We start from the raw sequence: 27083 nt of genomic DNA on the forward strand, positions 1-27083 counted from the left end.
TACGAACAACCCACTATCACGGCTGCAGCTGCAATGCTAACAATTACCAGAATAACACAAAGGATGGTGTATGTGTTCCTTTTTCTAAATATCACACATTGCACATATGTGTCATGTGGATATTCTGGTCCAGTCACCATTGAGTGCTCTAGATCAAGATGATAGCAACCATTTGCTTGCAGATCCTCCCAGTACATTAGAACTTTGTTTAAATGAACCATTGATTTAGAGAACTCCAACTATTGCTGTTATTGTTTGCTGTTATAACTTTGGCAGTGCCTCCTGTTATTTATCCAATCAGGTAGTGACTTCCTGTTATAGCTCTGTCTTCTTTATTCTCTCTCGGTGCTGTAATGGCTTTGGCACAGCGTCCTCTCGTTTCTAGTTGTGTAGCTGTTGAAAAAATACATTTCACTAACGACTCTCTGTCTCTGTCTCTGTGTCTGTGTCTGTGTCTGTGTCTGTGTCTGTGTCTGTGTCTGTGTCTGTGTCTGTCTCTGTCTCTGTCTCTGTCTCTGTCTCTGTCTCTCTCTCTGTCCCTGTCTCTGTCTCTGTCCCGCCCTCAGCTGCTCTCAGAGGAACCGGTGTGAGCGTGCAGATGAGCCGTATCGCTTCGCCGCCGCTCTCAACCAGTGTGTGAAGGCCACAGTGTTCCCGGACAGCATCGCCGTGTCAGAACCCAGCGTACATGTAAGTTTACACACACACACACACACACACACACACACACACACACACACACACACACACGCACATTGCTTCACACACAAAATGCCAAACAACCTGAAGTCTCAGCGCACATCACAATGAACAATTATCTCCCATCTGCATATTCCCTTCCCACGTACAGCGGCAGAACATTTGAAACGATCTCACTCTGCAGTTTGCAGAGTCTTGATTGGGGTTGATGCATAAACATTGGATGGGAAGGTTCATAAGAGCCCAGCGTGGGCGTTTCAGTGTGCATATGCTCGCTTGATACAGAGCAGTTAATGTGTGTGCCAAGGCATGTTTGTGTGGGTGGGCGTGTAGGTGTTAAAGTTGTCCATGTGCAGCTGGGTGCAGTTTCCACATCGACTGAGCCAAAACAGGCAGAACGAGCAGGAGGGAGAGAACTCGTCTGTCCGAGGTCGGCTCTCCAAATCACAATAGTTTAAAATTCTGTCTTTTAGGTTTTTAAATATCAGATTTAGAAATGTCTGTTTTCAACCCGAATGCTCAGCGGCTTATACAAGATGCATTATGGGTCAGGGAACACGCCATTCCATTTTGGTGCAGGTCAGGGAGCAGATTTTAACATTGTGAGATTTTCAACATCTTTCTTAATTTGATGGATATATTTATATTGGTGCATATTCAAATAAAAATCCAGATCTGGTGAATTTCAATGTGGTTTCAAAAGAAGACCTCATCACAGCTGTGCACTTCAAATCAGTCTATTAACATATTTACATAGAGCATCATCGGGATTAGGATTTATGATAAGAGATGACATGACTAGGATCATTTAATGGATTCATTGACTGCAGTCAAGATGTACTTCGATTTAAATCAAACCATATTAAACATAAAAAGAATAATAATAATACAAAATGAAGCCTGAAGCTTTGGCAGTGACTCACAACACGACACCTCAACCTCAACCTCGCTCCATTGTCTGTTTCTCCAAACAGCCACGTATCAGACATCATATTAGCGGCTATGTTTGTTTCCATGTCAGCCAAGCCAGCACCGGGGGCGGGGGAGTGGGGGGGTCATCTCACTAAACCGTCTACACAAAAAAAAACACAAATTCACACAGTTCACAAATTCCACTGGGGCAGACGGCTATCACCATGACAACGCAGCCTCTTCATGTGGGCAGATCCAGAAACACGGAGGAGAAAAAAAAAAATGATAAAATTATCTTTTATTAAAAACTCTGCCGCCAATTAGACTGGTCAGTGCTTCCAAGCAGCAAATCACCCATCACTGCTATTAACATCATCATCATCATCATCATCATCATCATCATCACCATCATCATCATCATCATCATCATCATCATCATCATCATCATCAGGGAGAACAGACAGAGCAGAGGCTGAACACATAGAGACAAGACGCTTTTGGTAGCAGCTAGTGTTTGTGAGTTTGTGTGTGTGTGTATGTGTGTGTGTGTGTTTATATATGTGCATCTTAAAAACCACGACGAGGGCTAATTAATGTGAGGGGTTACTCAGGAACTTCTCCATTGAACAAAAGACCCTGATTGCTGTGATTGCTGCAATCAAGCATCTCTCTGACACACCTCAGAGCGAAGCAACACAAACAGGCTGGAAGGGGAAACAGGGGGAAGACGAGAGACACACACACACACACACACACACACACACACCATCCATCCTCTCAATGGCACCGGAGTACAGCAGCTAACGAGGGAGGCAGTGTAGTCAGCCACGGAGACAGTCAGCATCTCTTGAAAGGCCCACAGTTAAGCTGCTCAGCTGCCTCGCCTGTCCCCGTCGCCCCGCGGTGTTTAGTGAGAGGCAGATAAAACAAAGAGAAAACTTCAAACGCCGTGGCCCAAAAATAACAGCTAATGGAACAAGGCTGCGAAATGCCATGGTGATAATTATCCGGGCTGCCTCACTTGGCTGGAGACCCGGATCACACACCCAGCGCGCGGAATACATTTATTTATAGTTAGAACAGCTGAATGTTCAGCCCCAGTGTCACTGCTCTCCAGAGAATCACTTCAAACGCCCCTCTGTGTGTGTGTGTGTGTGTGTGTGTGGTATTACTGCATATGTGCGGCACATCATGTGTTAGGGCAGCTTTCTTTGTTGTTGTATTTTTTTTTATTCAAATAGAATTTCCCAAGTGGCCATTTTTTCCAATTTCCTTTTATGTAGCTTAGTGCCATATATTAACCAGTGACTGAACCGCGGTGGCTGTCGCTCCTCCTCTGGAAAGATGGACTCTGCTCTCAAATGAAAGATTGAGATCTAACACGGAGTTATTATGGTGCTGATAACAATTTGAAGACACAGCTTCTTGGCAAACTGGACGGAGACATGTGCCAGCCGCAGTTTGTTCTTTTCCTCGTTTCTCAGCTTGTTCCACGCTGCTTTCCAGCCACGGTGTTTTTCTCGTTTTTCTCTAACCAGACAAAGAGCGAAAGCTTGTGCGGTAAGATCTTCTGTCTTTAGTTTGACCCTGAGATGAGACGCAGGGTCAACTGCTGCGTATCGATAACTGTTGTTTGGTTCCTCCGCTCCATGTGCAGCTGCTGGTGAAGGTGAGCGATGTTCCGGACCTCTCCGCCGGCATCACCTGCTCCTTCGGCAACCTGACGGAGGTGGAGGGCCAGGTCAACGGCAACCAGATCCTCTGCGTGTCTCCTGCTGCCAAGGACGTCCCCGTCATCCCCACCGACCAAGGTATACACAACACAACACAACACACACACACACACACAGGTACCATCCAGTGCACACTCCCACATCATTCACTGTATTGATCTGATCATTCCGATTAGGAGGGAGCCTCACTCTAAACTCCACCTTCTCAGGTTTCCCATCATGCATCACTTTAAAAGTTCTTTATTGATTCAACGCCATCTAAACAACAAGCTCCCACTGATCCAGAATCAGCTGCCTGGCAGTGAAGTGTGCTACACACAAGGCCAGGCCCCATTAGTTCTGATGGAGGATCAGATGGAGGGCCGCTGGTTGCTGCCCTCGTATCGGAGCAGGTGACGGTGGAATCAGGTTTGTTAGATTAACACAGACGAGGCGCCGGCAGGTTGTTTGTTCAGTTCCACCTGATGAGAACTCGAAGAAAACAACACGTAATAATTAATCCGTTAACATAATAAATAATTGTTTTTAAGCAGAGGTCAAAATGTCTCATAAAAAACAATACTAACCCTAACCCTATACTGCCCGAAAGAAGCATAAAGGTCCAGACATGAAGCCGAATGCTCATCACCTCCAATGTATTCATAGAAAATATCATGACCTTTCAAAAATTGCTTCTCCTATTTCCATAAATAAACAACGACGACTCCAGGATTCATTTATCTGCAAACACATATATATCATTACGGATCCTGACACCTATGGTTGGACAATAAATACCTGTTGTTTGCGAGCCCGGGCGGCTGCAGGGGCGAGCAAAACAAACACCCTGAATAATATATGATGTGCCATGTGTGGAAATGACTGTGTGTTCTGGGGGTTTGGTAAATCCTCCTACCTGAGAGTAAATGACAGGCCTGTTTGCCCAGAGCTCCCGTGGGGAGCGGTGCATCAGGCACTAATATGAATGTTCTCCCCCAGGTAAATGTCAGCCAATCCCCCCTGTAAGCCCTTCCTCCATCCATCTTGCCCCCCCATCCATCCACCCTCTCTCTATCTCCCTCTCCCTCCTCGCCTTCTGATCACCTCCCTCCATCATGCCTCTCCCAGCTCTTTATAACTCCAATCTTTACTCAGTGCTCCCCCCCCCCCCTAGGCCACTTCCCCCTGACCTCCCCACAATCCTCCTCCATCTCCTGTCCCCTTGCGAATCTTCCTATCTGTTGCGCGTCGACATTGATCGTGCGGTGGCGGCGGCAGCGACTTGAGGAGAGGAGTGGAGAGGAAATGAGATTAAAGGTGGAGTAGAGAAGGAAATAAGAAAGGAGAGGAGAAATTAAAACAAGCGCACCGGAGCAGAAGGAGCAGAGGTTAGGATAAAACTCTGGAGGACGCTGAGCTGACGTGGAGCTGCGAATGAAAGAAACTAGCTGACACTCTTCTCTCTACTGAGGAGAAGTAGAATCCTCCAGGAGGTTTGGCGTGGACAGGAACTCTTTACCACTTTGTCTGCCAGCTCTTGTGAGACAAATGGTAGAAGTCAGATATGAGCCCGCTGCCCCGCCTGGTGTGAAACAGAGCCTGATTCCCAGCAGGTGCTGCAGAGAGAACGGGTCACGTAGGTTCATGCAAGCCTCCTACACACTGAATGTCATCAAAATATCAGGCAAACACGAACACACACACACAAACACACACACACACACACTGACACACATATTTATGGAGCCTGTTTTCTCGTGGGAGAGAGATAAGAGGCTGTTTTCACAGAGAACAGAAGCACAGCCAGATCTCTGCTCAGTGAAATGCAGGGAAACTAAATTTGATCAGATGAAATGATTCTGTTGTGTGTGTGTGTGTGTGTGTGTGTGTGTGTGTGTGTGTGTGTGTGTGACTGGGAATTGCTAATTTTATTCACACGTATTTTCAGAGGCGCCGCTCCTTTTAATTTGCTCTGCATGTCGTGTACACAGAACAATACTGTGCAATGTATCTTCATATCAATTACACAAATATGAACAACTCATAACAACACTGAGTTAACTGAGACAACTAATGAACATAAGATGATTTAAAGATGTAATAATGTTCTGAGTGTTTACCACACGTCTCCTCTCTTTCAGATTGGTCGGGCGTCGAGCTGAGGCTGAATTCTAAAGAGACCGGTCAGATGCTCATCAGCACCGAGGTCAAGTTCTACAACTGCAGCGTCCACCAGCTGTGAGTTTCTCCCTTTAGTCCCTTCATTCTCTTTTAATTAACAGAAACAATGCTCCCAGTCCAGCTGCTCAAACCCACTGGATCAATGCTCTGGGAATTAGTTACCATTTGTCCTCAACCCAAGCCGGCCCTGTTCCCCCTAAAAATATCCCCCTGTTCAGATCAACGTCATCCGATCTGTGGCCGCTCCCCGAGCTCGGTAACAGGAGGTTTCTGTGCACAGACCACATTACTCTCTGCCTAGCAGGTCTTCGGTGGGGGGGGGTGGGGGTGTTTCATGCTCGTCTTCATGCCACGTCCGTCCCTGATTGACTGATGTCCACCTGGAGATCTCAGTGTCAGGTGGTGCCTTTGCTATTTGCTTGCCTCCCTCCACTGGGACAGGTTCTGCTTGTGCCAGATCCAAAGGCCTCGCTGACCCGGGAGCATCCCTGAATGCAGAGTGAGGGTTTCACAGCAGAGCCGTGTCATATTATCCTTTCACTGTCCCCTCGACATTAGAACAGAATGTTACAGACGTTGTCAATTTGGCCGGATAAAAGCAGGCAGTGTTTTTCTCCTCAGACTCAGACAGACATGACAGCAGAAGCAAACGCTGCCCTATAGCTTCATGTTGCCGTCTGAAAACCCTTGTGAGGCGTGCACAGAAAGCAATTACTGGCTCCCACATCAGCTCAGTTAATGGCCGACGACAAAACACACTTGCACCAGCAGCGGCGCACACAAACACACAGAGGATGTGCACACACTCTCACTTGCAATGCAAACTCTTTCTCTCCATTTGCACACGTTTTGCCTGAAGGTGAATCAGCCCCACTCCTCTGAATTAGCTTGCTTGCCGGAGATCCCTCCCATGTGTTTGCACCGATGCATATTTCACTCTAAGCAAATATGCAGAACACAAACCTGAACTCAGGAGGAGAAAGAGAGAGGCAGGGAGAGGCAGAGCCCAGAGAGACGACAACACGCCCTCCGAACAACTGCTCATGAATACACAGTGTAGTAAACAGTGTTTCATGATGAGTTCAGTGATGGAAAATAAAGTCCTGCACTTAACTTTATACTTCTACTACTTCATTACAGGGATATAATAACATTTAATGCAGAAACAACCATTTAAAAAAGCTCAAAATGCAGTTTCCATGTGAGTATGTTTGTAACAATAGTCCACTAACGTTGTATGTCATGATAATTGTAAATAATAAGGCTACGATGTTAGTAACACTTTTGCACTATGGTATTAATACTTACCTTGATAGTAACACATTTATTCATTGTGCACACACACACTAATGGCAGGTAGTTACAGTGACACTCCAACAATAAGGGACTAATGGGAACTGCAGGATCAAGCTGTGCCAAATGTCTGATTTGACCTCAACACTCGTCTTGTCCTCGCTCTCCTTCTTCCATCCGATTCTGGTTCTGAAGGCGAATGTCCGACCCCCCCGTTCACACATGTCACAGTTTTAATATATGTCCGGACAAAGTACACAAAGGGAGAACTTGGCCCAGGAGCGATTGGGTTTTGTGCCAAACTCCAAGGGCACAACAACAACAGCAGGCGGCCACTTGGGAGCTGAACTCATTTCCTCCTGTGCCCCCCCCCCCCATTTGTCCCGACTCTCACTCGACATATGTGTGTGTGTCTGTGCAGGTGCCTGTCATGTGTGAACAGCGCCTTCCGCTGCCACTGGTGCAAGTACCGCAACTTGTGCACCCACGACCCCTCCAGCTGTTCCTTCCAGGAGGGCCGGGTCAACGCCTCAGAGGTCGGTGGAACACACACACAGACACACAAACAAGCTACTTTCTCTCCTTCTATCCCATGTTTTCCTCTCTTCTTTCTCTCTCTCTCTCGTTCTCTCTCTTCCTCACATCCCCTCTCTCTATTTACTCCTGCCTGCATCCAGCTCTGTGTTCCAGCTCTGTGTCAGCCTCGGGGCACTTCTTCAGAAAGACAGACATCTATAAGCTCTTCTATTTCCGAACTGGCATTTCTCACTCAGAGCTCTTGTTCTCTGCAGCAGCAATTAACAGTCTGTTATCTCTGAGCTCAGTTTGTCTTCAGGGTGAGATCGCTCTGACCAAGTCCATCATGTCTGGTGGACACAAAAAGGCTTGAAATATGCCTCTGAGTGTAGGTTTCCATTTGTCCTTGGCTATAAAGTCACATGTAGTACTTCTGTGTGTATTTTCTACTCCTCTATTCTGATTTACCGTAGTAATACAGAATCTACAGGAGCGACCACAATGTGTATTACTTTAAATTCTGCAGTTCCTTCTTGTTCCACTGCTCTGATAACGTCCATGTCTCCTCCTGTCACTGGGCACCAGGAGGGGATGTTTCATTAGGACTCAGGATCATGATCATTGGACGTAAAAGGCCTCTCGAACCAAAGCCTATGTGTCATACAGCTGTAATAGAGTTCTCAATACAGATGTTCTTTGACATCCTTACACTGAGAGAGTTGACCTCTGTCTTATTTCAACCCTAAAGTGGCAGATGGCCGCCCACCCTGAGTCTTCAAGGTTTCTGCTCCTAATGATGAAGGTCTTTTTCTCTCTCCACTTTCAAAAGCACTTGCTCATTGTGGACTGTTGGGTTTCTGTGTAGAATACTTCACAGTCTTGAACGGACCCTGTACAGTATATTATGAGTTGGTGCTATTCACTGAAAATAGCTTTCTGAGGTCACAGGAGTTAGTTTTCTTTTTCATGACCCTCCTGTAGAATTGCTGAAAAGCTCTGGATGTATTAATGAGATGCATCGGCGCTGACACCTTCTCTCTGCCCCCCCGTTCCCCCGTTCCCCCGTTCAGGACTGTCCCCAGCTGGTGCGCTCGGAGGAGATCCTGATCCCGGTGGGGGAGGTGAAGCCCATCACCCTGAAGGCCAGGAACCTGCCTCAGCCGCAGTCCGGCCAACGAGGCTACGAGTGCGTCCTCCACATCCAGGGGGTCAGCCACCGGGTCACCGCCCTCCGCTTCAACAGCTCCAGCGTGCAGTGCCAGAACAGCTCGGTAGGTTTGGTGGCTCTAGACTGAAAGAATTATGAAACATCAGATGTAACGAGTCAAACTTAAAACAGAAGACTAGAGATTTACCAAATCCAACGATTCTAGAGATTTCTGGAATGAGTAGATGTATAAAGACATCTTCGGTTATTGCTCTGGACTCGACTGTAGCATATTTATTCTCAGTGGAATCACAGATACACACATTTTCCTCTCTGCCTCTTTCTGTCTCTCTCTCTCACACACAATCACACAATCACACAAACACACAATCACAGACTCGAACAATGAACGTCAGCCTGGAATTAAGGGCACAGGAGGCAGTTAAGGACAGCGTCTCTTAAGGGAAGCTGCTCCCGTCTCTTTGTCAGCTCTCTGATGATAAGATGATGTAAGTTTGGGGAAACGTTAGAAGGACACACGGCCGCATCTGCAAGGGCTCGTGGGGATTATAACCCCCCCCAACCTCTCATTAAACCTGTCCTCTCCTCTGGTCTGGTTTTCCACCCTCACCGCCATCTCTCTATCTCTTTTCCCCTCCAGTATCTGTACGAGGGAATGAAAATCAGTGAGCTGCCCGTGGATTTCTCAGTGGTGTGGAACGGCAACTTCATTATTGATAACCCGGAGAATATCCAAGGTAAGAGCGAGGTGCTGCTCACGACATGTGCCGGGATGAGGATGGACGAATGCAACGCTCCATTGTTTCCTTGAACTCTATCTGCACTCATGCATTGTCTTTTCTCAGCTGAGTTCAAACAAGCGTGTGGGCTTTTCTATCTGTACTGTATGTTAATCACAAGCGTTTTAAAATATGTGTTATTGGAGGTAAAAGAAGGAAAGGCCTGTGGGGATATTTGACTCACAGCAGACATAAAAGATAAAAAAAATAACCTCCAAATTCTGTGATTTTCAGGTTGTTGCGTGCGTTTCACTGTGTCTCCTCACCACTTCCTGTTTCCCACAGTGCACCTCTACAAGTGCGCGGCCCAGCGGGACAGCTGCGGCGTGTGTCTGAAGGCGCAGAGGAAGTTCCAGTGCGGCTGGTGCAGCGGGGAGGGGAAGTGCACCCTGCGGCACCACTGCCCCCCCATCAACCCGTACACCACCCGCTGGCTCAACCTGTCCACCAAGAACGTCAAGTGCACCAACCCACGCATCACCGAGGTCAGTACCCACAATCCCCCTGGTTTGTGCGTCCCTGCCCGCCCACGCAGATCTGCTTTCAATCGATACCCAGCAGCTCGTGCTCAGGTCTTCACACAGGAGATGAATGGTTCTGTTTAGTCTGTGGGACCGTCCTCAGAATTTTAACTCGACAGATTATCTACAGAATCTGATTGGCATGGAGAGGTGTGATTCACGAGAAGAAGCTCTGCCGCTCTTCTCTGTTTGGTTTTGCTCTGGTCTCGATGAGCAGGAGCCTTGAAGTTGCCCCCCCCCTCCCTTGGGAGCGAGCTTCACCTAATGCATTCAGATCTGTACAATGTTCAGCTTCACTCTCTCTCTCTCTTTGTTTTGTCTTTTTCATCCTGTTTCTTTTCTGCTAATTTAAAGAGCAACTGCTGTTTTAGCTCAGGAGAAAAAAAAGTATGTGGCCCACAGTGTGTGATGTACCTGTGTGTGTCTGTGTAAGTACGTGTGTGTAAGTGTTGTGTTGTGCTCACAGCAGCATATTCATGTGAGTTCTTTTCACCCTCAGGGTTTATTCAAGGGCACATACACACATACACACACACACACACACACACACACACACACAGAGACATTCAGTTTTAAAGGCCTGTCTCTTTGACATCTGCCTTCTCTTTGTGGCTGGGTGCAGTGTGCACAGATGCCTGCTCATAGATTTTATCGTCTTTTGTCTTCTCACAAGGTTACTCCAGCATTCTGAGAGTAACGTTGACACCAATAAATGTTTTAATATAAAAAAATAATCTGAAAAAAAGAAGAGTAAACCCTCAGAATAAGCAGATGATTGTACCCGCTGTAGTGACTAAGATCGTTTTAGCATCTTGCAGTTCATAAAGACGACAAGCAGGTGTGTGTGTGTACAGTGTCTACATCGTGCAACAACACAACCCAGCAGCTGGATGTACCCCCCCCCCCCCCTCACCTCCCCTTCACCTCGTCAACACCGGGGTCGTGACCTGGAAGTGCTTATTTGTTTTGGTGTAAGTGGGCCCTTTGCGTATTCCGGCCTGTGCTTGTTCCCCCCCCCCCCCCGGGCCAGGAGGACGTGCTATTTAATTAGGCTCGGTAACGCACCACTGCATTGTGGCTAACCAACCAGACCCCCCCACTCCTCCTCCGCCTGCTCACATCTTACTCCAGCCAATTAAAAAGAGACGTTATCAACTTGGTTAATTGATTTGCCGTACTGTACGCAGATAAGCCAGAAGCCTGCCTCTCTACCTCTCTCCGTCCATCGCTCTTACCCCTCCTCCTCTGTCCTCCCTGTGTGCCTCTGTGTATCACCCATCAACTCCATTATACTTTCAGTTTGTCATTTTACAGCAACATGAAACGTGCTACAATACCAATCAATATTTAGTTTCAAATATCGAAAGAGAATCGTAGAATAAGGATTTGTGCACGTGGTCAACGATCAGGCAAAAATAAAAATCATTACAACTGCGTGTCCAAGGCCAAGAGAAGCCAATTTACCTACAGCTGCTGCAAGACCTTGTGTTCTGAGGCAGAGACGTTTCCCCCGAGTGGAAACAACTTATTGCCAAAACCTCTTTACAACCACAAACAGTGGAGGAGCCGCGGGTCGATGCAACAAGTTGCAGGGGAGCTGTCAAAAGGCATCCTGGGAAATGTAGGAAAACTCCCACTGAGTACGAGCTGGAGGGAAAGATGGAATGTATACACACATGCATTTATTAGAAATGATTCCTGCGATCCACAGCGACTGATGTGTTACTGGGTTAAAGCTTCCTTTACGTCTGACAGCCTGATGATGGGATGATTGTAAAGGCGAGCGGGGGAGAGCAGGGAGGGAGGTAAAGTGAGGTAAGGGTGAGAACAAAAGGACGGAGCGGAGGAACTGAACTGTGAGATGGAGGGAGGAATGCAAGTGTGGGGGGGGGGAGACGGGTGATGGAGCCACTGTCTGATCTCGGGTCTGTTTATAGACATCTCTGAATGAATTCACATGAGCACTGACTTCACTCACAGACTCACCGATGCTCCTCCTCCTCATTGGCGGTTAAGTCAGCGTTGGTTTGTGCCGAGCCCCCCCCCTGCTCCCCCCGCCCCCTTCATCTCCCTGTGATTACATTTTCTTTATGAAGCAGACTTCCCCCTGGTGGGCTGAATTTATTAATAAATTGGGTTTTGATTGTATGCACCAAAGCCCCCATCACAAGTTGATTTGTATACATACTAGCACATTAGTAGATGTGCCAACCAAAAGACGGGCCTTTTGAATAATTAATGTTTCTATTAAGTGCCACGGTGCCTCCCACCGTCGGCCATTAATATTGAAGAGATGTAAGCCCCTGCTAACAGCACGGGGAAAGACATCAAATGAAGCTGGGAGCTGGGTGAGCATATGAAAGGCGTCTCCTCGATGGGCTTTGGCCGAGGCTGGCGAACGAGTTAACTGTACAGAGAAGAGGCTTCTCTGCCTCCCAGTGCCTCCCAGTGACACTCGAGTGGATCCAGCAGATCCAGCTGTAGCCGCAGGAAAGAAGAGAAATGCAGCAGGACTCCTCTGTTTGTCCTCACGCACCGTATACTCCAGCTTATTGTTGATATGTTCACCACCACAGGGACGGTGGGCCTGTCAGTCAGTGTTATGGTACAACTAAACTCTCCTCACCGCTGAAACCCGGAGAGATCTGCTGTGCACCGTGTGCTACCCTTCATTGAACCAGCCAGGAGAAGAAAGAGCAAAACGTTGCACTGCAAAATGCATCTGGCGTCAGGGAACCTGCAGTGTGATGCTGCTAAACCCCACACGTTCATATATATATTTTTACCTTTGCAATACTTAAAAGTAAAAGTGGCCTGTTGACAAAACACAGCATCAGTGAGTAAATCACCTCCAACCCACAAACCCTGTCTCTTGTGTTCACTCCTGTCTTTACGCACTGAAAACTCCCTTTTCATCACCGCCCATATCTCTCAGCCAACTACACGGCATTTAAGACCTCATAAAGTATTCAGCATGTAGTTGGTTCAGGAACAAGTGATCAGCGGCGCTTTAATCAAGCCCATTAAATGCTGCTCACAATTAAATGTGACACACTCAAATTAGTCTGAGCACAGTCCAAAGACAGAGAGATTAGCTGCAAGCTCCTAAATTGTATCAAAGGCTGTTATTCCTTTGAAAAGCAGAAGGGAAACACATCAACTGTTGCTCTGTGTAATTCTGGGGGAATCTCCCCAGAGCGTCGAGGGGACATGATACTCTTATAATAAATCTGTAAAATTAAGGATGAAGAATGAAATATGCTGATATTGTACTTCAGTCGACGGGATGATTAAACCTCACTGATGCTGAATCGTGTGAATGTCATTGGGCTCGGTCAGCTCCTGCAGCTCCAGTGACATGCTAGGCTTGCACCGCCTGAAGGCAGCATGGGCCCGGGCGCTGCTCTCTGCTGTGTGTACCGAGTGTAGCCTTGGCTGCATCAGCACAACTTTCCCCACCATTACTTCAGCTGAATAAGTCAACACCACACTGACAGACGTCCCCAGGCTGTTCACTGGGAGCAGCCGCCACAGTTTCCTTTTCTGTTGGTCAGACCAGCAGGTTATCTTCTGAGAAGGGACCCTTTCTCTCCTGGAAGTTTCTGCCTCAGCTTATCACGCCCCCCTCTTTAGTATTTTTTTTATGGTTATTTCAGATAAACCCTGCAGAATGTCTCGAGGAAAATGTGGTGGTAAATGGCCGACGCTCTGATCCTCTGAGCTGCAGCGAGATAGATTATGCTAGAGAGAGTACAAGAGTGCCTCGTGCAAGCTGTACTGGCTGTTTGCTGGGAATTACCCTCTATTGACAGTGTGACAATGCCAGGCGGGCAGCGGCCGGGCGCCTAAAAGGATTACACAGCGAGCATGGCATGGCGGCACTGGGTGGGAGAGCAAGGGGCGGCGGGATGTGCATGCACGTCCAACGAGGCTTCTGCTTCCTCTTCCCTCTGAACCTCTGGACAAACAAGCGAGCGGGGAGCCGGGAGGAGGAGGACGTGTCACCTAGCCCGAGGGAGACAAACTGATGAAAGACAGAAAGCAAAAGAGGGAAAAAGACGGGATGCAAAGAGGAGGGTGTGGAGTTGAGATGTAAAGGCGTGCTCCACCCCTCTGAAGATTATCTCCAGTGCAGTAGCTTCCCTCTGGGTTGTGAAGGTCTTTAGGAACTGGTTGACACACAGTTAAACCAGTGTCATGGACAAGGAGGCTGCTCTATAGATTGAGTCCCTCTGTTTGTGTAAGAAATACAGACGGGGACAAAAGAGCGGCACTTCTCTCACGCCTCCGGGACATCGGTGGCTTTGAAGTGCTGGTTCTCCTGTGATCCACTAATGAATCCAGGCTCTGTTAGTGCCAACAGGGAGCTCAGTGGAATGGGATTCATGCATGGATTAGACTGGATTCCTGTGATCGGTCCAGTGCGGGACGGGTTCTGTTTCATCCCCCGGGACAAAGACAGAGGAGCTCGTAGCCCGACCCGCCGCTGCCCCGTCACTGCCGCTGCCTCACCTGTCACCCATCACGTCTGATCAGGCTGATCCGAGTGGCAGCCTCATCCCCGGCTCCGCTCATCCCATCTTCTCTGCTCTCCCAGTCCCTTTCTATTTTTATCATCTGGTTGTAGCTCATCCTCTTTCTCTCCTGTCTCCTTCTCTCTCCGGCCCCTTGCATCGCTTATGTAACCATCGCCAAGTCTACTCAAATAGCTGCCGCCACTGCCTGACATGGATATATTTAGCCTTTATGTTTTACCCCCCCCCCCCCCCCCCATACCGTGCATGCCCAAGCAGTGCTAAAAGATTCATGTATGCAGACCCCTCCGGCGGTGCAGTGACACACTTACTTTACATCCAGAGCAATTAATGTCCAATGAATCTAGATTACAATGCCGCTGTCCCACAAAGGGGGGGGGGGGTCAATGCTCTGATGGGTGCCGGGGGTGCAGCACCCACCTGAGCATTGCAACCTCCCGTGTCACATGACACTTTGCAGCTCAGTAAGTGGCCGCAGGTTGGTTTTATCCCCTCTACTTGCACGACCACTGACAGCATAGTGATCTCCTCCCTTCAGCCCTCTGCGTTATCTCTCCGTTCACCACGGCCTTTGTATCCCTCCAGTTTCCCTCTCTACTCCCCTCTTCATCCTCCTCCTCCTCCTCCTCCTCCTCTCCTCTGTGAAAGGGCTGGACGATGGCCAGGTCGGGAGCCTCAGCGGGGCTCTGCAGCACAGACGGCAGCGTGCCACCCTGTGCCAAGGTCATGCTGGGCAGCCATATTGTATTTTATGAATAGGTGGTCTGCACTTAGCATTAATATGGCCCCTTGTTAGATTTATTATCAATGGCAACAGCAGTAGATTTGGGGCAGGCGAATCCAGAATGTTAACAACCGGAGTTTTTAATTGTGGGGTTTTTCTTCCATCAAGTTTGCTGTTGTGTAGTCAACAGGGAGGAGTGGAAGTACATTTAAAAGTGTGTTTTTCATGGGATTGTATGAATGTGATGATACGTCTGAACAGAAAGAGCAACAAAGCAGGTGCCATCAGCGACTGTTGTGATGTGAACATGCTCCCGGCCTATGACTCATGGCCCGTTCTGACATTCTTCAGATGAAGGCATGGGGAGTGCACTTAATTGCTTTTACAGCCACCTGGACCGAAAGAGCACACTTGCCCTTGAGCGTCCAGGGAGACCTGTGTGTGCGTTTATAATTTCTCTACGACCGCTCTATAACTGAAGCTGTAGACACTTCCTCTAATGTCGCTCTGCAACTTTTTTCCCTGACCATTCGTTTTTTTTACCCCCCCCCACAGGTGACCCCAGTGGCCGGCCCCCCCGAGGGAGGCACGCGGGTGACCATCCACGGCACCAACCTGGGTCTGGCCTTTTCGGACATGGTGGGCAACGTGGAGGTGGCGGGGGTGAGGTGCACCCCCCTGGAGGAGGGCTACATCATCGCCGAACAGTAAGTCACACAAACTACTGAAATACACAATATTCACTTAATGCAGTTATTTAAAAATGCAATCATTATTTTTATCTAATTACTCCATTTGTAAACAACACAATTATAGGAAGCTCGACATAAAAACATAAAACAAATGAGTTGCTGTGAATGTAAACTGTGGTGTTCATATTGCTTACAGCAAACTTTGATCCGTATATGGTGACATTAAAGCTGTGTCCCCCCCCGTCCCCTGCCCCCCCTCTGCCGTAATGAACACTGGAGCAGGTCCAAACAGTCTGTCCCCATCATGGCTGTTCTCCCCCTGCAGCACACAAGCCCACGTCTGACTGCGTAGCTCCTGTAGTCAGCAACTAGCCCACGACAGCTGTGTGTGTTTACTTCTGTTTACCTCCCTAATTGTCCTACGCTGTGCGTACATCACATTAAAGCCGGTCCCGCTCGACCTGAACTAATGAAACGTGGCCTCGTGCTTCGCTGCCTTGCCCGTCAGCCCCTCGGCGAGATGCTGAGACGTGTGCAGAGGAAGAAACCCGCGGCCTCATGGAGGGTCGACCTCCTCAGGTGGTGCAGGTCCCGCTAAGGAGAAGCAAAGTAGCACAGACGTACTGATAAACATGCATCACACTGAAATGACATCAGCACTTTAAGATCAAAATAATGTAAGAAACTTCTTAAGGTGCGATACAACTTGAGGAAAATACTCATTCTGCAGTCACTATATGTGAAATAATAATTACACAAATTTGAGACAAATGCTTAGAACAGTTGTCTGGTCTCTCAGTTGGTGTGATATTCTCCTTCCCCCCCCCTGAATGACTCACACTGTTTTGAATGAATAGCTGCGAACACACTGTCTCCGCTGACACACACACACACACACACACACACACACACAGTCTATCCCTGTCATGACTCTCAGAGGAGCCTTTAACCCTAATTCTTTCCTTGGCCTACTTCTGCCCTCGGAAAGAGAACAGCTCAGCACCGCGCCATCGCTGGGACTCACATACTTTGTGTGGCGCGATACACGTGTCGCACACATGTTCCCGCACACACACGAGTGCCACTTCTTTGCCTGTTATTCTTTTTTACAATATCAGCAAACTTGTGGCTGTGTTTGAAGAGCACATAGCTCATGAGTAATGGTGATGACTTACAGTGGAGTCTCTTTACTGGGCAGCTGTAATTAAAATTCACTATGAGCCACTTGGCTGTAGGGGACAATTTGTCAGCGGTGCACTGATCTGACAGCACGTTAATCCAATTGGGGACAAGCCAGGGGATTCATTTATGTGGCATGTAAAAAAAAAAAATGGACTGAGCGAAATTAAAAAAGGAACCTATGACCTGTTTAGTTGGAGCTGGACTTTCCCTCAGAATCTTGGGGGTTATTTATTGGCTCGAGGTTCATTATGTGCATGTTTGAAGCTGTTTGAGTCTTAATTCATTCACCAGGCATCCTATGACTGAATTGGGCAAAAAAAAAGGGGGGGGGGGGGATAAAAAGCACTCGTACATATTTATACGTCTTTTATGTTTCTACTTCAGAGGAGTGTCTGAAAACCAATTCCTGCTTTGAAGAGAAAAGTCCAAACTTTTGTGTTCTTCAGCAGCTAGGGACGCGTCTCACTGAGAGCTGATGATATTCTGAAGCATTTTTCATAGTCGCCAGATTGAGTCCTCATCACTTTTAAGTTTTAAAAGGGGTTTTCTACGGAGGGAAAGTGGCGTCTTTATAGTGAAAAGAGAGAGATATTTCCTTTAACCCAGAGAAACACAACAGTCCCCTTATGAAACCACATTTAAACTGAGTTTTTATATAGAAATCAGTCCCCTGAGCCCAGTAATTACATCAAATAATCAAATAAAAAGTTATAAAACTTCTAATGGGCTCGTTCCTGACCCAATACCACATCCTTCCACCAAGTTGCATGGTCATCCGTCTGGGAGTATTTGTGTAATCCTGCAAAATAACAGACAAACAAACAAACACAGACAAAAACCTGTTGGTGCCGTACAGGCATATTAAAGACAACACAGAGATTAAATTGAATTTAGATTTAATTTCTGAATGCACAGCTTAAAGCTATTTTCAGGCAAAATAAAAGACTAAAAGGAGGAGAATAAATTGGCGGGTGTGTGTGTCTGCCACCTAGTGAGCTGAACACCTTGTCCTAGTCAGTGTGTAAATCTTCCTCCAGCCGCTCTCCTCCTCATCGCTCATCCAACAAAGCTCCTCAGTCGTTTGTTGTAATTCAGGTGATCAACGCCGGAGAAACAATACATCTGCTCCGCTTCATCCGTCCCGCTCCTGTCTGCCGCCGCCATCTGCCTCAAGACACCCTCCTACCCCCCCCCTCCCCACTCGCCACGCTGTGATCGCATCTTGTGCTTTACTGCTCGCTGGCACCACCAATCAATAGACGTCCTCTTCTTTTTTTTTTTATTATGCCATTTGATGTTGTCACCTGCGGCGCCGGGTGACGCCTGATCACACGTTATGATAAAGCTCTATTGATCCCGCCGTGTGATTTACACTCGGTGCGGCACGTTGGCACAGCACCAGCTCGGTCGGGTGCCCGGTCGTTGCTGGGAAATTTACTTCAGTCCAGGTTGGGTGTGTTGAGGAGGAGGAGGAGGAGGAGGAGGAGGAGGAGGAGGAGGAGAACTAGTCTCATTTAAAGACTGTCACTGAGGGGGTCCTGGTCGATGTCTGTCCCGACGTGTCCCGTAATGAAAGGACAGAGACGACTGCAGCAGATTGAATTCAGAGCGGAAGATAAATCGATATCCACCAAAGTGTTTTGATCACTGTTCACCAAGTTTGGTCAAGAATTCAAACACATCAGAGAAAGTTCAAGCTTTAGTTTATTTAAATAAATAAATGACTCATTATTGTTGGTCCAGATAAAAATTACCTTTTATATATCACCACCACTATCTTTTCTCTAAACTTGAACAAACATCAGTGTGATTTAAAACAAATAAAATGTTTTATTTATATTTACTTCAAATATATTTTGGCTTTTTAGTTTGGTCCCCGTCCCATCCACTAACATGGAGAACATGGTGGGGGTCTATGCTGCTGCCAGCCACCAGGGGTCTATCGAGACGATTTGGCTTCACTTTTGGGGAACTGTCATTGATCGTATACAGTCTATGATCTCATCCTTATTGTGTAAATGGACATTAATGGATTGTTTTGTGTCTTTTGTAGGATTGTGTGTGAGATGGACGTGGCCCCCCCGGACAGCCGCCCTGGTCCGGTCCAGCTGTGCGTCGGAGAGTGTCGACCCGAGCTCCGGGCTCGCTCCTCACAGCTCTTCTCCTTTGTGGTACGTCCACACGTATCTACATTCTTCTGAATACTCATATACACAATTCAATATGACACCCACAAAGTGTTGCGTGTTCAGTACGAGTGCGACAGAAGAGCCGTATTTAAGTGAATCTGAATACTCCATGTTTTAAAAGTAATTTGTACTGAAGTGATTGTTTGTGTGCCGGAAGGTTTGACGACACACATTGTAATTAAGCGGCTCTGTGTGTGCTTGTGTGTTATTACCTTCAACAAGGAGGTTGTGTTTTCATCCGTGTGTTTGTTTGTTTGTCAGAAGGATTATGCTAAATTTACTGAACCTGAGAATTTTGTTGCACGTCGGGAATCTTACTTGTTTATGGTCTGGAGATCTTTGATTTATATTCCATTCACAGTAGAAGGCTCCTCATCACCGGTGTGTGCAGGTCCATGGTTGTGAGTCTTAGTTGTTATAGCCTCATAGTGTTTTTTTCAAGTATTCATTTTTTTTTTTGTCGCTGTGTTACTGGTTTTCAAAATACCAGTAACACAGCGACAGCTCTGACAAACAGTGGGAGGTTAACACACTCAAAGAGGATTTGGATGTTCACTTCGAGGTCACGAGAGACAAATAAAAACTCAGATAAACAAACAACTTGGTAAATTGGAAAGCAGCACTCCACACGGCAGGTGAACATCCTCTGCCCCCCCAACCGCAACACACGTCCCCCCCCCCCCCCCCCCGTCTCTGTCATCCGCCGCCTGCCTGGCCCGCGGCTGACAGATAATCTACTTTCCCCATTTGCACTCTCTCTCACACCCTCACAATTAATGATCCCTTAACAATTAACAGCAGCCAGTAATTACATACTGTTGTTTTCCTGGTACCTGCTTTAGCCTGCATCCTGGAAGTCACACCCGGAGCCGGCGGGTTTGAGTTCTGTCCCAGCGACGCTCTTGGCAGTGGAATTCCTCTGAGAACTCATCACACAAACACAAAACTGGCAGATCCCCCTTGTATTTGAAGGCCATAAAAAAAAAAAAAAATACACTATTACAGAAATGTTCTTCATACCCCCCCCCCCAAAAAAAGACAAACTCCACGTGAGCCAGCAACACGGGAGCACTTGGCAAAGGAGGCAGTGTAAATGACAGTGTGCATTTAGTTGTTTTTTAATTGTTCTTTTATGTTTGTGCGCGTAGGATTGTGCATGTGTGTGCTTGTCAGATTCCATGTGTGTGAGCCGCGTGTGTTTGTCAGTATGACGGCTTGTCTGCTCGGATTCTTCTCCATCTGTCCGTCTGTGTGACGGCAGTAAACACTGGTTATTTTCAGACTGTCTTTAAGATGCCTCCCTCAGACACACACACACACGGGAGGATGCTCCATCAGGGACTGTAAGAGCTCCTGGTGAGGCGGTGGACTAGCGGCAGAAACTTGGACTATGGGTAGAAAAGGTCTCTGGTTCGACTCCACGGAGAAACAACAAAAAAAGACGAACCTGGATTGATCTGTCCAAAAATCCAAGAGGAGTCTCCCTACCCTGTCTAGTGCCCCTGAGCAAGGCACCTTACTCCCCCAACATCTGCTCCCCGGGCGCCGTACATGGTCGCTCACTGCTCTGTGTGTCCTGCACCAGATGGGTCAAAAGCAGAGATTACATTTCCCTACCTGCATGAGTGGACAAATAAATTAATCTTAATCTTAATCTGGTTGAATCCTCTTTTCACCCAGTAGCGCTGCACTCTGCTGCCATCGGCCTCCCAATGTGAATAACTGTAATATCCTGTGGAGCTGTGATAATACGTGAACCCGTCAGCAGACACCACAGAGATATGCCACTTAAATATCCATCTTGTGTTCTGACTTTTGGATCTCGTGATTTCTGCCCCATGACTCTGCTTCCCCCACTTCAACCCCGCTTTACTATAAGATAAGATAAAATAAAACTTTATTGATCCACACACCAGGGAAATTTAAATAAACAAAATGTGCAGAAAGATAATTTCTGTGAGAAAATAGTGTGTTTTTTTTTTTGCAGACTCCCAGCGTCACAGGTCTCTCCCCCAGCCGGGGTCCAGAGTCCGGAGGCACCAAGGTGACCGTGATGGGAGAGAACCTGGGCGCCGGCAGCAGCGTCAACGTGCAGTTTGGAAATCAAACCTGCGAGTTCTACGGGTGAGACTTTCCTCCTGCAGTCCTTTATTCCATAAACGTGTTAGTAGCAGCCCATCAAGTTTAGTTTCCTGAAACAGCCGCATGGGACATCGGACATTCAGGGATTTTGCACATTAGCACGAGGTGAAAAGTGAAATGTTCATATTCAATAAAGTGCAAATGAAAGACAAATTAGAATTTTCCAGTTTTACAGTCTGGGCATTGCAGTGTAATGTGGATAATAGGAAGAGGATCTAATCTGCTCACTGTCTTGACAGATGTCGAATACATTAAAGAACTAAACAAGTGTAAAAACAGAAAACCAGCAGGAACATTTCACAGTCCGCTTGATTCTGTTTCTGTCACATTAGCTCTCGTCCCTAATATCTTTATGCATTAAATATATTTGTTGCCTTTGTGTCGTTGTTTAACTTGTTTGAACTGCTGCACGTCAGAGGAAGTTAGATTCATGACATGCTGCGAGCATATGGGAAGAAAAAAAACAAGAGAATATTTCTCCAGAGACGATTTGAATTATTTCCATTAAGTTTCTATCTTCCGTGGCTTTCTTGTGTTTATCTCCCCTGGGTGTTTGTGAGACGTCCCCCGGGAGGTGAGGGGGGGGGGGGGGGGGCTTCTCTCTCTCCCTCTGTCAGAAACTTATGTAAATCTTAATAAGCTTTTGATGACCTACTGCATCAAACCTTGTAATGATAGCTTCAAGGAAAACCTGGTGCTCCCCCCCCACACACACACACATCCCCTCCTGTTTCTTTTTCATTCTCTCCATCAATCTGCTCATCTCTTCTATAACCCCCTTGTTTTTCTTTATTCTCTTTTGTAGTTTCCCTCTGTTTCATTCCACTATCCCCTCTCCTTCTACTCTCCACTGCTCCTGTAGGCATCTTTCTTCAGCCCTGCCACGCTGCCACGCTGTCAGGCTGCGGAGTCAAGCCAGCTTTAACGAGATACGGGGCTAATTACTGGCTTGTGTTTTTTCCACTGTTCTCCTGGCATGGGAGGGAGAGGGGGACGGGGGGGGGCATGTAGAAGGAGGGGAAAGCATAGACACAGGAATAACGCTCATACATGCAGGTACTAGAGCTCCGATATATTTTCCTTGGGGAATGGCAGGTTGGGATTCTTCTGCCTCACGGATTTTGAGCTTGTGCCACAAATTACTTCTTTGTTATGCTTTCAATCCGTCCATTCTGTGATCAAAATAAGATCTCTATAGTCAAGAAAACCCAGGGAGTTAATACATTGTGCATGAATACTTCATAGATGGCTTCCACACTCTTAATCTGAAGCTATTTCCATTCTTCTTCGCTTGTAGACGGACCATGTCGGAGATAGTTTGCTACTCAGCCCCTTCGCTGTCCGGCCTGGGCCCGGTGCAGATCAGCGTGGGCGTGGACCATGCTCAGATCAGAGAGAGCCTCACCTTCGAGTACATAGAAGACCCGACGGTGCAGCGCATGGAACCCGACTGGAGCATCATGAGGTAAAGTCCCAACACACACAGAACCCTACACAGCACCCTGTTTGTACACGTGAGGCGTTTTTTCATCCACGTCTGCAACAACACCACCACAGCCTTGAAGCTCCAGCCTGACCAGGCCAGTGGAAACAACCAGGCATGAGTCAATATTTCAATTAGTGCTTAGTTCTCTTCCAATTAGTCTGGATCTGATAGACGCGCCGCGGCCCCCAGACTGGAGAGGAGGGTCACTGTGGAGATTTAGATTTCTTTTCCACTCTCCTATCATCTACGGCGTTGATCCATCTGTTGAAGGTCTTTGGCAGATAGAAGCACATGCACCATGCCATCCTCATTAAACTGGGGAGAGGGATGGAAATGAGATAGCGGCTTGCCTGAACAATGTGCTATCAGAGGTGTGAGTCCGCGGCAGATGGCGTGGGCTTGAGAGATGGAGGGAAGGGGGCGCTGCGGCTGAAGTGTGACTGCACAGAGGAAGAAGAGGTTGGAAGCGAAGGGGAGACGGACGTGAAATGAGTTTGACTCTTTCCCAATCCGCTTTTGTATGTGGGAGACAGAGGGAACTGGGTAATAGTTAGGTTGCTCAACTTTTATCGTATATTAAATCATAATAATAACTAATAATTATATTTTACACAGTGGATCTCTGGATCTATTGGTTGTAACACAAATGCTCTTCGTGACAGATCTCTGGCATCTGTCAGTTGCATTGGTAATCATCTGTTTCCTCAGAAGTTTAAATATGGAGTGCCACAGGGCTCTGTGCTTTGTCCCATCCTGTTCTGTTTGTGCATAGGTGGTATGTTTTACCGATAAGTAACCGTCACATTCACTGTTATGCTGATGATCCAGTGATTTATTTATGTCTTTTTCATTTATGTATTTATTTGACAGGGTCAATGCTCATGAATCAACAGCAAAGTGTCTGTAAACGAGCCAGAGTTAGCTCAACAGGCTTCCTTTTCACATGTCTCACTCGCCAGTTTTTAAAATGGGAAGCTAACATTAATATAAAATTACACATACAAACAATATATACAGACTAATATTCAGGTTGAGGCAGGATGACACAACACATGAGACTACACACATCAGCACCATTACCTACAAAGATTTGTCTAATATGAAATTGTTGAATCAAACTTTTCATCAGATTCCAAATTAAATATTAGTTAATATAAGTAACCGGAAGTGCTTAGAAGTAAAATCATCTTTTCAAACTGATGTTCACGAACAAAGTAAGAAGCTTAAATTAGAATTTGGCTTCATTTAGGTGCCTTTCTAACAGTAGAATTCAGATTGTACAGTAATGTTAAACAGATTATTATTGACATGCTGCTGCCCACACCCTTAATTTGAACTAATTAAAATATTGGGAATAACCGTATTCAGCTTCTTGGTCCTCGTAGAATAAGAGTTTACCAGACAAGCCTCCTGGATGATGATTGACCCAGTTTTTCTTGATATATCTGTTTTATTCACTGCATATTATATGTACTTGTGTGTTACTGTCTCACTTTGTCTTTTTTCTCGCACTTCTCTTGTCATCTGTCTATAAATAATTCCAGGGCAACACTGACTTTGCTCTCAATTTGTTTTCCCTGAATATATAAAGATTTGATTAAAAAGTAATTGAGGAGGAAGAGCAGCCTCAGTCTTATCTCCACAGTAGCTGAGTGTATAATTGAATGAGCCTGTGTAGACACTTCAAGGTCCATCTAGAGTCGGTGTCTGCATGAACCCACAGCCGGGTAGCACATGCCCATCCTGCACTTGTTATTACAGTACTTCCAGTCCCATGCATCTATATTCAGCACAGCCACACTGACAGGCACAACAACAAACACAACACACATCAACATCAGCCCAAACAGCTGCAGGGAGAGCTGCACCCCCAGCAGCCTCCCTCCTGCTCTGTTTGTGCTGCTGTGTTATGAAGCCTGGGATTCGCCCGCTGCATCCTCATGTGCTCGAAACGCTTTGGTCCTTCCAACAGAAATCTGCAGCGTCTGATTGTAACCAGTGAAAAACAGGTCTAATCATCCTCCTCTGCAAAAACTATTATTTGAGGATGAGGGTCCGTTTGATGCATTTGTTTTTTTTAGGAACATCAGAGCTGGAAAGTTTAGTTTGACATAGTGATTCTATTTCTTTCTTTGTATATTATCTTTGTTCTTTTTAAACGGTTACAACGGCTTTTGAACAAACGCGATGATCAAACCTGTCTTTGTCTTTCTCCCCAGCGGCAACACCCCTCTCATGGTCACAGGAACCAATCTGGACGTGGTCCAGGAGCCCAGGATCCGAGTCAAACACTCCGGCCGGGAGTCTGTGAACGTAAGAAGCTTTTTACACCAGAAAAATGCTCCTACATAGGGTAATGTCTGCTAACTAGGTCCTGCTTGACTCTCTCATTCCTCCTATACAAGCAAGATAAGTGATGTTTAGCTTTGGATGGAGGAGAAGAAAAAAGAGCTGTTTCTCCTAACAGCCCCTCCAGCTCTCTAACTTCCACTTGAACCCGGTCGTCTAAAGCGCTGCAGCTAGCGTCTGAATAATGCAGCCGGCAGTGAGAGTGGTCTGCGTGTAGTATTTAATTAAGAGTTTACTCCCAAGTTTGTTCTGGGCTAAATCTCAGCTCCCAGCCCCCCCCCCCACCTGCTCAGCCCTGTTGTTCTTCTGAAGCCTGAAAAAGAGATTTCACAGTGGTGTTACACAGATTTGTGTATTTGAAGGAAGGGAGCAGGGCTGGAGGGGAGTGGAGTTTGTGTGTGTGTGGGGGGGGGGTCCGGGCAGGTTGTGTCAAAGGTGTTTCTGGAGGCGTCTAGCGGCTTCGGGGGGGAGATTTACTGCGTTCAGACGGCTTTGGTCAGCATAAAGGGCCCTGCTATAATCAAAGTGTTGGCTGGGGGAGATCGTTACAAATTGCATTTGAGCCCATGTCCTGGGGGTCCATGTTTAATTAAGAGGATTGGATTTCCCCTCACTGGTCTGGGGGAAGGCAGATGAATGGACTGAAGGGGAAAAGAAAGGATAAAGAGAGTGAGGGGAATCAGGCTGTGTGTTTTATGTTCTATTAAATTATCACTCATTAGCATTTAGTTAGTTTCAAAGCTGGAGTGGATGATAAATACATTTTCAAACACTTATAGCTACTCATAACTACATGTAAAATAACTATTCTCACTTTTGCAAGGATTCACGAGGCCTGTTCTATTCTGTTGTATTAACAAAGCTGAGATACACACAGGACAGGAAGGCACTGGAATGTTAAACTCAATTTGTAGAATCTGAAAAAGGTGCTCGCATACACAAAAACTTCCTCTGTGCCATATCTGGGTTTCAGAACGAGACACAGATTTGTCCCAACGTGCTTCCTCCCCCTCCGGAGAACATCTTCTCACCCCTGACCTAAGTAGTCTAAAATTGCTCCTAAGTGTCTGACTTGCTTAGTGAATCTTCCTCAGCCAAATATATCACTTTGCTCTGGGCCCTCTGTGTGTTTCCAGTGCGCGAGGACACAGTTCTCCTGAAAGACCTTTTTGAGTTTCTCCAGTAAAGCACACATCACATCCAAAAGAATGAAATACCTGATGAAGGATAAATCGCCGGTGAAATAGGATTTGACTCGTGTCTGATTTGTCAGTGTCCGTGGCTTTGAGACAGAATTGTTCGTCTTCAGCTCGTCTCTCCTCACTCCCCACCTAGCGCCTCGTAAGAAGCAGCTCATGTCACCGTCTTGATTGCCCTCACAGCCACAGAGAATGAATTTCTGTTAAACGCTACGGTTACAATTACCCGTACTTCATCCCCTCTTCCCGGTCTACCCCCTTTTCTCCCTTTTGTCACCGGAGGAAGGCAAACAGCGGGACAGCCTACAGCAATAAGAGCTGCTGCCTGTCAGCCAGCCTTCAAATGATCCCGTCTCAAACTAAATTGCTTCTTTTTTTTCCTTCTCTTGTGTCGCCGGCACAGATTCGATGAAAGAAAGTGTGTGTGTGTGTGTGTGGGGGGGGGGGGGGGGGGGGTAAGCATTTGTCATAATCTTTGAAGCTAAACGGGTTATTTAAAAGCTCCCTAACATTTTTTTCTGTCCCAGAGAGATTTCGTCTGCCAAGCCTCAGGCCCCTGGACCGAGTGTCAGGTTCGGCACATCAGGTGCACTGGTGTGTCACGCTCGTCTCTTTTCAATCAATCTTATTGTGTGAGCACCCTGAGGATGCTGCTGATCAAGGCCTTCCATACATTATTATGAGTTGTACTGCTTCTGATTTGAGGGTTGCGAGGGGCAGGGGGGGGCTGGAGCCAATCACGAGGTGATCTATCACATGTAAGATGTATAAGATGCTTTCCGACAATCTCCGGAGTTTCTATCA

General features: G+C 46.9%; 1 protein-coding gene across 1 annotated transcript in view; it reads left to right on the top strand.

Annotated features, from left to right (window-relative positions):
• The window catches only part of plxna2 (plexin A2), a 159298-nt gene that overhangs the window by 96812 nt on the left and 35403 nt on the right, over positions 1-27083 (top strand). The window contains exons 6-17 of the mRNA XM_062391613.1: positions 567-690; positions 3269-3422; positions 5465-5561; positions 7219-7333; positions 8384-8584; positions 9122-9218; positions 9546-9745; positions 15596-15747; positions 18968-19085; positions 21091-21227; positions 22543-22710; positions 24951-25044. Of these exons, the coding sequence (XP_062247597.1) occupies positions 567-690; positions 3269-3422; positions 5465-5561; positions 7219-7333; positions 8384-8584; positions 9122-9218; positions 9546-9745; positions 15596-15747; positions 18968-19085; positions 21091-21227; positions 22543-22710; positions 24951-25044 (1657 nt within the window). The remainder of the gene's footprint in view (positions 1-566; positions 691-3268; positions 3423-5464; positions 5562-7218; positions 7334-8383; positions 8585-9121; positions 9219-9545; positions 9746-15595; positions 15748-18967; positions 19086-21090; positions 21228-22542; positions 22711-24950; positions 25045-27083) is intronic.

The sequence above is a fragment of the Platichthys flesus genome, chromosome 7, assembly GCF_949316205.1.
Source record: "Platichthys flesus chromosome 7, fPlaFle2.1, whole genome shotgun sequence".
NCBI lineage: Eukaryota > Metazoa > Chordata > Actinopteri > Pleuronectiformes > Pleuronectidae > Platichthys > Platichthys flesus.